The following is a 14,536-nucleotide window of genomic DNA, read 5'->3' as shown; positions in this document are numbered from 1 at the left end:
GGGTTCCCTTTTCTTGACATCCTGGCCAACACTTGTTATTTCTTGTCTTTTTGATACTAGCCATTCTGATGGTTTTGATTTGCATTTCGCTGATGATTAGTGATGTTGAGCACCTTTTCATGTGTCTGTTGACCATCCGTATGTCTCTGTATGTCTTTGGAAAAATGTCTATTCAAGCACTCTGCTCATTTTTTTCTTTTTTTATTAACATAATGTATTATTTGTTTTAGTGGTACAGGTCTGTGATTACACATCAGTCTTACACAATTCACAGTGCTCACCATAGCACATACCCTCCCCAATGTCCATCACCCAGCCACCCCATCCCTCCTACCCCCCTCCACTCTAGCAACCCTCAGTTTGTTTCCTGAGATTAAAAGTCTTTTATAGTTTGTCTCTTCCCATTTTTTAATTGGGTTTTTTTTATATTAAGTTGTGTAAGTTCTATATATATATATATATGATATTAACTCCTTATCAGATTTATGATTTGCAAATTTCTTCTTCCATTCAGTAGGTTCTCTCTTTGTTTTGTTGACAGTTTCCTTCATCATACAAAATGTTTTTAGTTTAATATAATCCCGTGTTTATTTTAGCTTTTATATTCTTAGCTCCTTTGTCATAGATTAATTGACCATATATATGTGTGAGATTTTTTCTGGGCTCTCTACACTATTCCATTGTTCTATGGGTCTGTTTTCAGGCCAGTGCCATAATGTGTTGATTATTATAGCTTTGTAGTATAGTTCAAAATCAGGGAATTTGATACTTCCAGCTTTGTTCTTCTTTCTCAAGATTGCTGTGGCTATTTGCGGTCTTTTGTGGTTCCATACAAAGTTCAGGATTCTTTTTTCTAGTTCTATGAAAAATACCATTGGTTTTTTGATTTAAAAAAATCACAGTAAATGTGTAGATTGCTTTGGGTAGTATAGACATTTTAACAATATTGGTTCTTCCAATCCATATGGTATATCTTTCCATTTATTTGTGTCACTTCTAATTTCTTTCATCAATGTCTTATAGTCTTTTATTTCCTTAAATTTATTCCTAGGTATTTTATTCTTTTTGGTGCAATTGTAGATAGAATTATTTTTATTCTGATAGTTCATTATTAGTGTATAGAAGCAATTAATATCTGTATGTTAATTTTGTACCCTGTGATTTTACCAAATTCATTTATTAGTTCTAATAGTTTTCTGGTGGTGTCTTCAGAGTTCTCGCTCTCTCTCTCTATATATATGCCATCAGCAAATAGTGACAGTTTTACGTCTTTCATATCAATTTGGATGCCTTTTCTTTTTTTCTTCTTTTCTTTTCTTTTTTTTTTTTGGTCTGATTGCTGCAGCTGGGACTTCTAGTACTATGTGGAATAAAAGTGGCAAGGTGGGCATCCTTGTCTTGTTTCTGAACTTAGGGGAGGAAAAGCTTTCACCAGTGTGTATGATGTTAACTGCGGATTTGTCATGCGTAGCCTTTATTATGCTAAGGTACATTTCCTCTATATCCACTTTGTTGAGAGTTTTTATCATAAGTGGATGTTGAATTTTCTTTCCTGCATCTATTGAGCTGATCATATGATTTTGATCCTTTGTTTTATTAATATGGTGTATGACATTGATTGATTTGTAGATGTTAAGCCATCCTTACATCCCTGGAATAAATCCCACTTGATCATGGTGAACGATCCTTTTAATGTACTGTTGAATTCAGTTTGCTAATATTTTGTTGATGATCTTTTCATCTATGTTTATCAGAGATACTGGTGTGTAGTTTTCTTTTCCTGTAGTGTCTTTGTCTGGCTTTGGTATCAGGGTAATTCTGGCCTCATAGAATGAATCTGGATGTATTCCTTCCTCTACAATTTTTTGGAACAATTTAAGAAGGATAGGTGCTAACTCTTCTTTAAATATTTGGCAGAATTCACCGGTAAAGCTGTCCAGTCTTGAACTTTTGTGTATTGTAAGTTTTTAAGTTACTGGTTTAATTTCATTACTTGTAATCAGTCTATTCAGATTTTCTATTTCTTCGCGATTCAGTTTTGGAAGGTTTATGTTTCTAGGAATTTATCCATTTCTTTTAGGTTTTCCAATTTGGTGGTGTATAGTTGTTCATAGTAATCTCTTACATTTCTATTTCTGCGGTGAGTGTAACTTTTCCTCTTTTGTTTCTGATTTTACCTATTTAGGCTCTCTTTTTCTTGATGAGTCTGGCTAGAGGTTTATCAAACTTTTTATCTTTTAAAAAATCTGCTTTTAATTCTATTGGTTTTTTCTATTTTTTGTCTCTATTTCATTTATTTCTGTTCTAATCTTTGTTATTTCCTTCCTTCTACTAACATTGGGCTGTTCTTTTTGTAGTGCTTTTAGGTATAAGGTTAGATGGTTTATTTGAGATTTCTCTTGTTTCTTTAGGTAGGCCTTTATTACTATGAACTTCCCTCTTCAGACTGTTTTTGCTGCATACCATAGATTTTGGACTGTTGTGTGTCCATTTTCAATTGTGTCAAGGTGTTTTTTATTTTTTCTCCTTGATTTTTCACTGACCCATTGGCTGTTCAGTAACATGCTATTTAACCTCCTTGTGTTTGTGTTTTTTCCAGTTTTCTTCTTGTAGTTGATTTCTAGTTTCATACTTACATGGTCAGAAGAGATGCTTGATATGATTTCTATCTTCTTGAATATATTAAGACTTGTTTTGTGGCCTAACATAGGATGCACTCTGGAGAACATCCCTGTGTGCTTGAAAAGAACGTGTATTCTGTAGTTTTTAGATAAAATGTTCTGTATATATCTATTAAGTCCATCTAGTCTAATGTATCACTTAAGGCCAATATTTCCTTATTGATTTTCTGTCTGGTTGCTCTATCCATTGATGTAAGTGGTATATTAAAGTCCCCTACTATTCTTGTATTACTGTATCTTCTTTTATGTATGTTAATACTTGCTTTATATATTTAGGTGCTCCTATGTTAGGTGCATAAATCATTATGAATCTTATATCCTTTTCTTGGATTTACCTTTTATCATTATGTAATGCTCTTCTTTATCTTTTTGTTATAGTCTTTGTTTTAAAGTCTATTTTATCTGTTGTGAGTATTGCTACACCAGCTTTCTTTTTGTTTCCATTTGCATGGAACATCTTTTTCCATCCCCTCATTTTCAGTCTGTGTGTGTCTTTAGATCTGAAATGAGTCTCTCATAGGCAGCATATAGATGAGTCTTGTTTTCAACCCATTCAGCCACTCTATGTCTTTCAACTGGTGCATTTAATTCATTTACATGTAATTATTGATAGGTATGTACTTATTGCCATTTTGTTAATTGTTTATTGGTTGTTTCTATGGTTCTTCTCTGTTCCTTTCTTATTCTCTGCATCTCTTCCATTGTGGCTTGATGGTTTTCTTTGGTTTTATGTTTGGGTTCTTTTGTTATTTTTTGTATATCTATTGTAGGTTTTTGGTTTGTGCTCACCATGAGGCTCATATATATTAACCTGAGGTCTCTCTCTCTTCCCATATATATATATATATATACACACACACACACACACAGAGCTGATAGTCACTTAAGTTTGAACACATTCTAAAAGCAATACATTTTTTTACTCCTTCCTTCATATTTAAAATTTTTGATGTCTTAAATAAAAATATGTATCTTTTTATGTGTATCCCTTAACTGCTTATTTTAGTTATAGTTGATTTTACTATTTTTGTCTTTTAACCTTCATATTAACTTTGCAAGTAGCCAATTTACTTTACTGCCTTTACTATATATTTACCTGTATCAGTAAGATTTTTTTTCTTTCATATATTTTCTTATTTCTAGTTATGGCTTTCCCTCTAACATTTTTTGTAAGGCCCGTGTAGTGGTGATGAACTTCAGATTTTGCTTGTCTGGGAAATTCTTTATCTCTTCTTCAATCCTGAAGGATAATCTTGCCAAATATTGTATTCTTGGTTGTAAGCTTTTCCTTTTCAGCACTTTAAATATATCCTGCCACTCTCTTTTGGCCTGCAAAGTTTCTGCTGAAAAATCAGCTGATAGTCTTATGGGGCTTCCCTTGTTTGTAACTATTTGTTTTTCTCTTGCTGCTTTTAAGATTTTCTCTTTAGGGACACCTGGGTGGCTCAGTTGTTAAGCATCTGCCTTCGGCTCAGGTCATGATCCCAGGGTCCTGGGATTGAGCCCCACATCGGGCTCCCTGCTCCACGGGAAGCCTGCTTCTCCCTCTCCCACTCCCCTGTTTGTGTTCCTTCTCTTGCTGTGTCTCTCTCTGTCAAATAAATAAATAAAATCTTTAAAAAAAAAAAAATTTTCTCTTTATCTTTAACTTTTGCCATTTTAATTATAATGTGCCTTGGTATGAATCTCTTTGGGTTCATCTTGTTTTGGGACTCTCTGTGCTTCCTGGATCTGCATGTCTGTTTCCTTCCCCAGGTTAAGAAAGTTTTCAACTATTATTTCTTCAAATAAATTTTCTGCCCACCTCTATTTCTCTTCTCCTCTGTGGACCCCCAAAATGTGAATGTTAGTATACTTGATGTCCAAAGATCCCTTAAACTACACTTTTTAAAATTTTTTTTTCTTTTTGCTGTTCTGCTTGGGTAATTTCCACTATTCTGTCTTCCATATCACTGATCTATTCTTATGGATCATCTAATCTGCTATTGATTTCCTCTAGAGTATTTTTTAGTTCAGTTATTGTATTCTTCAGCTCTGTGACTTCTTTTTAGTTCTTTCATATTTTTCAACTCTTTGTTGAAGTTTTCACTCTGTTCTTCCATTCTTCTCCCAAGTTCAGTGAGCATCTTTATGACCACTATTTTGAACTCTTTATCAGTAGATTACTTACTTCCATTTCATTAGGTTTTTTTTTTTTTTTTTAAGCCCTGGGGTTTTATCTTGTTTGTTCTTTTATTTGGAACATATTCCCCTGTCTCCTGATTTTGTTTGAATTTTTCTGTTTCTGTGAATTAGGCAGAACCGCTACCTTTCCCAGTCTTGAAGGAGTGGTCTTGTGTAGGTGCTTCCCTGCGAAGACTGTGTGCGCTGGAGGTTTTGGTTGACTGCCCAAAGATGGAGCAGGCATGGGCCAGGGGGTCTTAGGGCATGCTGCACTGGGGCCACCCTACAGGAACAGCTGGAACTGGAATGGGCATGGGTCTGGGGGTCCCAGGGTGCTCCATGCTGGAACCACCTGGATGGAGAGCTGGAGCTGGAACAGGCCTGGGTTGGCAGGTTCCAGGGTGCTCTGCACCAGGGCCACTATGGCAGGATAACTGGAGCTGGGGCAGGCAGGCTGGCCCCTCCATATAGGGGCTGCCCTGGTGGGATGGCTGCAGCTGAAGCAGGTGCAGGCTGGAGGTGTCCTGGAGTACTTTCCACCTGGGCCACCTTGGTGTGATGGCTGGAGATATAGTGGGCACAAACATGGGGTATCTGGATGTGCACTGTATTGGGGCAGCCTCAGTGAGATAGCTGGAGATGGGATGGGTGCAGGTAGGGGCCCATATAAAGGGAATGGCTGGAGCTGTGAGGGCTAGGAATCTGGGGTCACTGAGGCTGTAGGCCAGCAGGAGTGTCTGGCCCCTGCTCCCCTCTGTGATATCAGGGTGGAGGGGAAACAGATAATGGCACTCACCAGCACCTCCAGGTCATCTAATCAAGTCTGGAGTTCCCATCATTACCATGTCTCTGCCTCTCCTACCATTCTCTATGTGGTCCCTCTGTTGTTGTTGTGCAGAAGCTGTTCAATTAGCCTCCTGTTCTTCTTCAGGAGGTATTGCTCTATATGTAGGTATAGATTTGGTGTGTCCATGGGATAAGGTGAGTTCAGGGTGAGTTCCTACACTGCCATCATGGACCACCACTCTCAGTAGTCTTAATCTATGCTGTTTCTACTTTTTTAATGCATATTCTCATGAATTTTGGTGGGAGGAAGGGCCCACTTCTCCCTTAGAGAGGCTGAAAATGTCAGACACTTGCTTTGCCAGGCTTGTTTGCTTCTAGAGTATCTAAACAACATTGGCCCATTAAGCTCCATATGATCTGACCCCTAATTACCTTTGCCAATTTCATCTTGCCCCACAGCTTCAACTGTTGCTGTCTGCTCTACCTGCTCTGGACTTCTTTCAGCTACTCATGTGCACCTTGCTCCCTGTTGCAGAGAGACCTTCATATGTTATTTCTCATGCCTGAAATGATTTTTCCTACCCTGTTTCTCTAGTTAGTGCTACTCTTTATTCAGATCTTAGCTCAATCTTCACTTCCTCAGAGAATCTTCCCTGACTCCCTTAAGTCAAAGCCTTCTTGATAAGTTCTCAGAACCCCATGTGCTGTTCATTCTACTCACTTTAGAATATATATCTTCATTATTGTCATTATCCATTTAATACTGCAGCTTTACTTAGATCCTGAGCTCCATGAAGGCAGGAACTATTTCTGATTTTGTTCATTTCAGTATCCCAGTGGCTAGTACAGTGCCTGGTAATAGTAGGTGCACACTAAGTATTTGTTAGTAAATTGAATGAATAAACAGGGTTAACCTTTAAACAATATTCATGACCTCTGATCCTAAAAAACAACCAAAATTAATATGGTACACAGCATTCTTGGAATATTAAATATAAATGAAAGCATCCTGAACACCTCCTTGGTTCCTAGAACAACACTGTTTAACTGTTAGGTGATTACCTGAGATAATGATGGTAAATGCCAATTTGCTGGAAACCATGAGGTGAAAATTAGTATGCAAATTGAGTGAAGCATAAGAACAAGCAATATTTAGCTCATTAACCATTTAAACTAAATTTTAAAACAGCGAATATATGCCAGGTACAATACTAGATGCAGGCATCTAGCCACAGATGAATTAGATCCCATCTTTGACCTCCAGTAGCACAATCCAACAGGAAGAAAAGCTTGTGAGCAAATAAATACAATGCAATGTTAAGATGAAATCAGTCTTAAACGCAGGATAATGACTGCTATGGTCTTCATCCTGAGAACCTCTGGGTTTGGCAGAGTAATGAGAATGTATGTCCTGATTTCCCCATTTCCTCAACCACATTTCTGGCTACATGCTTTCTGGTCTCTGCTTGAACACGTTCAGTGGTGGTGCTCTCACTCCAGAGGCAGCCAACTCATTCCACTTCTGGGCACCTCTGGTTGTTAGTGAGTTCTTTATGTCCCTGATATGGAGCAGTTAGATGGATTATTCCTCTCTTCATTTACCCACTGACTTTAATTCTACCCCATAAATTTAATCACACTGCTTCATGACAGCAAGAATTTTTTAAAAATCTGGAAAAAGGAAGAAAGTCCTTTAAAAGGGACAATATAAAGATAAAGCATCAGATGTTCATGTTTATAGTTGGTATTTTTCCTCAATATATCTTATCTCCCTTTTCCTTTCTGTTATAGCATGAGTAAAATATACCATTACCAAATATGGGCATCATTTCTGAATTCGTTAAGACCTGACTTCGACGTAATTGTTCACTTGGCAAATAAAATTATTATTCATGAAAAGTACAATGGAACCACCTATGAAAATGACATAGCTTTGATTGAATTGAAAAAACACTCAAACCGAAAAGAATGTGAACTGCCTAATTCCATCCCTGCCTGTGTCCCCTGGTCTTCATATCTATTTCAACCTAACGACAAATGCATTGTTTCTGGCTGGGGTCGAGAAAAAGGTACATGTTTTAAAATTTTTGATCAGAATCCAGGGGTTGAAATAAATGGGAATAGAAATGGATAGGAGCTAATTTCCTAGTACTCAGGGAGAAACATAGCAGCAAATCCAGAAAAATGAGCATTCAGCCAGGGCTAGCTCCATGGACGTGAGACCTGTGCAGTTGCCCAGCATCCCAGGCTCCCAAGGGCCCCTTGCTTAGTGTACAGCTCTGCTGTCATCATCATGAAATTCTTAATAATTTTTGCAGCAGCCCCCACCTCACGTTTTTATTTTTCACTGGGCCCTGAAAATTATGTAGCTGATCCTGATCCAGAGTTTCATAGGACACCTACACTCTGTGATCTTGAAGCATACATTGACAGGTAAACATCTACAAAAAAAAAAAAGTAGACTGACGTGGGACGCATATAGCATGAACTTTCTGGATTTGTTAGAGAGACATGGATGGAAGATAAAGTGGTTTCCAAAGGAATAGTCAAAGTATGAGTGAGTCATTAATCCCACAACCCTGTGCTCTCTCCTCCACTCCCCCATTCTCCTTGCCTCACCCTCCCCATCACATCCCACAAAGAGGAAGAAAACATAAAGAATTATTTTTTGAGCTTCTAAGAAGACTTGAGGTGAACATTTGTATGAATAAGCTATGTAGACACTTAGGGACAAATTATTAGAAAAACTGGCTAAATAAGAAGTTAGATTAGAATTAAATTAGCCAATGCTTTTTCCTTTATCTTGAAGAGTTAGCTTTGAAATTTAGCTTCCTTTTGACCTCCTACATACTCTTTGTAAATAACTTCACTGCATTGGTCTTATAGACTCATACTCCAACACATTACTTAAAATTGCCACATGGAAAAGCATAAAATATGTGTATAAATTAACCTGGATTTGTAGTATGTTTGAATACCCAAGACTAAATTTTATTAGTAATTAGTTTATCCAGAAGGCATATGTCCTTACATTTGTTCCTTAAAAAAAAAAAGCTTTTATTATGTACATTTACAAGTATACAGAAGAGTAGAGACAAGAGTATAATAAACCTACTTATTCATCACCCAGTTTCCAGTTATCAGCACTCTACCATTCTTGTTTTATCTCTCTGAATCAATCACAAGCTCAATAGGATAATTAGGAAGGGTTATTTATAAAGGGATTAATTACAGGGATGTGGATAGGGGTCAGGGAGCCACAAGGGCCATGCAGCAACCTGGGACCAACAGTACCAGAACAGCCTCTCTTAGGTCCAAAGATGTGAAAGGAAGAAGTTACCAAGAGAAAGAACCTCAGGTAGAGCAGGCTGCCTTGAGAGAAGCAATGACTTTGGATCGAAGGTTATAGCCAACCCCAATCTCCTTATCCTCTCTCCTTACCCTCCCTTCTTCTGCTGGGGTTTTATATTGAAAACCAGAGGCTAAGACATTCCTATTGAGGCAGTCCCTCAGATCAGGCTCTTTGGGCAGGGTGCAGGGCACTGAAGGGTGGAGAGTGGATCTGAAGGACAATTGGGAGCTATTGAACATATTCCCTCTACCCCACACATTTTTTTTCCTGGAGCATATTAAATCAAACCCAGATATAAAGTAATTTCATCCATGAATATTCCAGTAGATATCTTTACCAAGTAAGGACTTAAAAAAACAAAAATGAAAGCAAAAACACACCACCATTCATACACAACAAAATGAAAGTGATCCCATAATAATATCTAATAACCATCCCATGTTTAATATTCCTCAATTACTTACAAAGTATTTTTACAATCGGGATTATTTCCATTGGGATCCAAAATCTGCACATTGCATTTGGTGGCTATTTTTCTTAAGTCTCTTTTAATCTTGAACAGTTACCCATTCCTTTCATTTAAAATGTATTTATTAAAGAAACTGGGTCATTCTTATTTTGGAATTTTCACACCTTGAATTTGGATGATTGTATCCTTGATGTGGCATTTCACATATTCTTCTATTCCATATATTTCCTATAAACTGGTAGATATGTTCTTATGCATTGTTTTACTTATTAATCAAATATAGTTTAACACATTTTTTGAGCCCTTACTATGCTTGCAAGATAATAATGCTAAGTGCTAGGATTTCCCTGATGAACAATATGGACCAGGTCAACAAGGAGTATAGAGGCTACAGATCTCAAGGGACTTAGAGTACTGAGGAGCCATCAGATGTGAATGCCACCATCAGACAGCAGAATGTGACAGGTGCCTCAAGAAATATATAAAACAACAGGGTGCTTGGGTGGCTCAGTCAGTTAAGCATCCAACTCTTGATTGCGGCTCAGGTCAAGATCTCGGGGTTGTGGGATCAAGCCCCACATCAAGCTCCATTCTGAGCATGGAGCCTGCTTGAGATTCTCTCTCCTTCTCCCTCTGCCCCTCCCCACTCACACTCTCCCTTTAAAAAAGAAAAAAAAGAAGTATACAAAACAAGAGTTCAGGAGAGGGAGTAATCTCCTGAGCCATTAAAAATTGTTCACACGGTGGGCACCTGGGTGGCTCAGTCGTTAAGCGTCTGCCTTCGGCTCAGGTCATGATCCCAGGGTCCTGGGATCGAGCCCCGCATCGGGCTCCCTGCTGAGTGGGGAAGCCTGCTTCTCCCTCTCCCACTCCCCCTGCTTGTGTTCCCTCTCTCGCTGTCTCTCTCTCTGTCAAATAAATAAATAAAATCTTAAATAAAAAAAAAAGAAATAAAAGACTGTCTTGAAAAAAAAAAATTGTTCACACGGTACAGGAGTTCCCAGTTTTTAAACACTTCTCCTGAGTTAGAAGGAATAATAAATTACTAATTAAAAAAAAAAAAAAAAAGCTCTTAACCTGAAGATAGCATCTTAAAACTAACTTGAAGTAAGACTTGAAGGAGAAAAAAAGAAACTCTTTCCTAATTTGCCCTATACTTGGGTGGATTTTTGTCTCCCCCTGCTTCTCAGAAGAGAATAGTATTAGTTTCACAGTTTATTACATACCCGCTACAGTGCTAGGGTCCGTGGAGGTGTCCTCTCAAGATATCCAGAAGCCTCTGTCCCCTGATAGTTTATACATTAAGTTAGGGGGTGAGTCATTTGGCCTAAGTTGTTTAGTGTATAATTGGATTATGGAGTTCATGGATGAATAAATTACATGAATATTTATTAAGCAACTACTTTGTGCTAGCATGAGGCTGGGTGCTAGCATAGCAATCCATCAATCAGGTCCAGTCCTTGCTCTCCTAGAGCATAAAAATTGCTGAAAGCTTGGGAAAAGGAGGAGGGGAGATGGGGCAAAGACTCGCTCCTTACACCCAAGACATCTCACCCCATATTCTTAAGTTTTTCTTATCTTCCTGGACTTTCGATCAGCAACAGTATCTGCCCCTTCTCTCTCCTTAGATGAAAAACATTCAAGCCCCACATCTCTAACTCAGATGAAAAGGACATCCTAAATCCTCTTTCAAATCACTTAGGAAATGAACTTCTTCAGACACACAAAAACATACACACTGATAACTTCATATACATTTTCTTCATTTAACTTCTTATATTAAAAGGCCGTTTTCACTCTAACCAGCACTTTCCAGGAAATCCGGGATGTAAGATGATAGGAGCTATTCATGTGAGAAAATGCTGGTCACTGACTCCTACCCAGCTCCCACGCTGGACTCAGCAATCAAAGGGGAGGGAGTTTATCTTGTTCAGCTCAGAGCATCCAGGTCTTTGTGATAATGGGAACGACTTCAGGCATGTGTTCAGGAATGCCCCTTAACTTTTTTTTTTTTAAGATTCTATTTATTTGCCCCTTAACTATTTTTAGAAAGACAGTTGGAGAAACTGGACATAGGAGCAGTGTGTGATTAAATATGTTAATGAACTCTCCTCAAAAGTTGATATATGTGTTAAGGAATATATATAATCTTCTCTATGCCTCATGGTTTACTAAATGATGAGAGTATTTATTTAGATTTCTCATTGGTGACTTCTAAATGTCTGTTCTCTCCCTTTGCTAGATAACGAAAAAGTCAGTTTACTTAAGTGGGGTGAAGTTAGCCTAATCAGCAACTGCTCCAGGTTTTATCCAGGTCGCTATTTTGAAAAAGAAATGGACTGTGCAGGTAAGCACGGAGTGGTTTCCCTAAGATCTGTACCTATACCCCCTACCAAACATCTCCCCTCCTCACCAAATCCGCCTCCTCGCTCTGGGCCCTGGGCCCTTTCATCGGGCCTCCTGGCTGGGGCTTCCCTAGCCCTTCACTCAATCCCTTATGCTAATAGGAAGAGGAAGAATCTTCCTTACGCCACCATATAGAAAGGTACCTAAAAGCACAGACTCTGGAACCAGGCTGCCTGGGCTTATATCCCGATTTTTACCAGTTACGACTCACATGGCCTTGAGCAGGCTTCCCCATCTGCAAAATTGGGGATCTTCATAAATGAGGAAACTGAGATGCAGAGCAGTTACATAATTTGCCCAAAGTCTTATAAGAAGTGGCAGATCCAGGATGAAAACCCAACCGTTTTCTGAATAAAATCTGAATGATCTCATTTCAGATGTGTCCGCTTGGAAGTAAATCCTCCCTCCCCAGCAATCCCATGGCACTTTTGATGACCCTGCCACCACCTCCTTTACTATCAGAGTGGCCCTAGTGCCCCTACCCAATGTTGCAAGCTTGCAGGGTTCTTGTCTCACAGAAAGGAGGAAGGAATCTCACGGACACAAAAGGGTGAAGTGAAGTGAAAGTTAAGTGAAGGTGAGAGCAGAAAGGAAAGAAGAAGCTCTCTAGAGTGAGAGGGGTCCCAAATGGGTTGCCATGGAGAGCTTTTAGTGGCGGTCTTTTATTGAGAACTGACTGGGAAGCTTGTGGCCTTGAGATTTTTGTGTCTTGGTTTGTTGCTTTATCTTTTGTTTCGCTCTGTCTCAGCATCTCCACCTACCCGGAATAGTTCCAGAGCTGAGTCAGGGGAGTCAGGGGCCTCCTATCTCTCCTGCCTAGAACTTAACCCCTTCCCTATTCATGGGACAGAACCCGTGGGCAGAAAGAGCTGTACTGGGACTGTGAGGAATGACTGACTGTTTACTTTTTAATTAGTGGGGGTGAGGGATAGCACCAGTCTCCAAGGAATCTGGAAGCAAGGCTTTCAGGACCTTGAGGGGCCGCTGCTGCCAAGATGAAGTTACTTTTAAACATTAAGGCACTGAGGCGGCCACACTTTCCTTGAGGAAGGTCACCGTCTTCATGTTTCAGATTATCTATCAGTGGGTGGCAAACTGTAAGGAGACTTTAATTTAAGCTACATTTCTTTTGCCTTTGTTTCCCACATCGCTAACAACAGTTACACAGCTACAACTCAGTTCCTACTTTTGGTGGTGACGCAAAGGCAGGGAACCAGCCAGGGTAATGCATTTAGGATGCTTTATTAAAACCACTTCTAAATAGTGTATTCCAGAAAAAGCAAAGTAATTGACATCCTATAACTTTTGGGATCAGTGATTTAAAAAAACCTTAGAAAGTCCTAAGAGTGAGAAGAAAGTAAACAGACAATTCCCTGTGCCCTCCCTTCTTAAATGGAGTTCAGGATGACAGAGGACAAAAGGGGAGACTAGCACAAAACCTACCAGGAGGCAATTATCACAGTTAAGAGGGAAAGCTCAAAGGGTTCTGCCTGCCTGAATTCAAGTCCAGCCTGCCACTTAGTAGCTGTATGGCCTTGGACAAATTAGTTAACCTCCCTGGGCCTTATTTGTCTCATCTGAAAATAAGGATAATAATGATACTTATCTCATTAGGGGTGTGGTTTAGGATCAAAACAATGACTGTCTAATGCATATTAAGCACTCAATAAGCACAAAGTATTTCTATTATTTCCCCACTGAGTATTGGATGCTACTTTCAGATTGCAATCTCGTCAGAGTATACACTTGCATAAAACAGAGGAAGCACGGGAAGCCCTCACTAAATATGGAGAATAAGCAGAAGACAAAGTGTTTCCCAACCTGCATCTCTCCACCTCTATGGGCCCAGAGAGGTGTGAGGGAGAGTACGCGTTATTCCCCGTTAGCAAAGTGTAAGAAAGCCAAAGTTGGTACACACATCGGCGGAGGAGACAGGAAGTCGGCTTGGCAGCCTCGACAAATGGAAGTACATGTGTGATTTTCTTTTTCCTTTGTCTTTTTCAGGTACAGATGATGGCTCCATCGACGCCTGTAAAGGGGACTCCGGAGGCCCCTTAGTCTGTAAGGATGTCAACAATGTGACTTATGTTTGGGGTGTTGTGAGTTGGGGTGAAAACTGCGGAAGACCAGAGTACCCAGGTGTTTACACAAAAGTGGCCAATTATTTTGACTGGATTAGCCATTATGTGGGAAGGTCTCTTATTTCTCAGTACAATGTATAAAATTGTGATCTCTCTCTTCTGCTCTTTTTCTCTTGGGAGTTGGATTTTAGTTGAAATGATACTGCATAATTAGTACTTCTGTAGGAAAAAAATAATAAAGCACATTTTATTGGATATTTTTAAAGGTCTCTACAAAGCTTCTTCCATATTGGAACTTTGCTGTATAATTATCGAAGAAATATTTTAGTCGGGCATACATACTTTATTTATTAGAAAATGTGATTAAGTTATCTCTTTATACAGGAAGGATATATTGACTATACCAAAGGCTTTGCCAGTTGAATGACACTGGATTCACATAAGCCTGCATTCAAACCCCAATTCTACCATCTACTAGTTACTTGGCCCTGGGCAATTTATTATCTTCTTTGTGTCTCATTTTCTACCTTTAAAATGGAAACTAGAATTTTGAAAAAATGAAACCACATACTAAATGAAATGTTTGCATAGTACCTGT

The 14,536-nt window shown here is 38.9% G+C and overlaps 1 protein-coding gene across 1 annotated transcript in view; it reads left to right on the top strand.

Moving 5' to 3' along the window:
- Window positions 1-14,195, top strand: part of CFI (complement factor I) — a 56,301-nt gene extending 42,106 nt beyond the window's left edge. The window contains exons 12-14 of the mRNA XM_032400998.1: window positions 7,422-7,699; window positions 11,694-11,798; window positions 13,862-14,195. Coding sequence (XP_032256889.1) covers window positions 7,422-7,699; window positions 11,694-11,798; window positions 13,862-14,079 — 601 coding nt within the window. The 3' untranslated portion in view covers window positions 14,080-14,195. The remainder of the gene's footprint in view (window positions 1-7,421; window positions 7,700-11,693; window positions 11,799-13,861) is intronic.
- The last annotated feature ends 341 nt before the right edge of the window (window positions 14,196-14,536 follow it).

This window comes from Phoca vitulina, unplaced genomic scaffold (genome assembly GCF_004348235.1).
Source record: "Phoca vitulina isolate PV1807 unplaced genomic scaffold, GSC_HSeal_1.0 scaffold3, whole genome shotgun sequence".
In the NCBI taxonomy this organism is placed as follows: Eukaryota; Metazoa; Chordata; class Mammalia; order Carnivora; family Phocidae; genus Phoca; species Phoca vitulina.
Note: the sequence above shows the minus strand (reverse complement) of the source record. Positions and strands in the feature narration are given on the sequence as shown.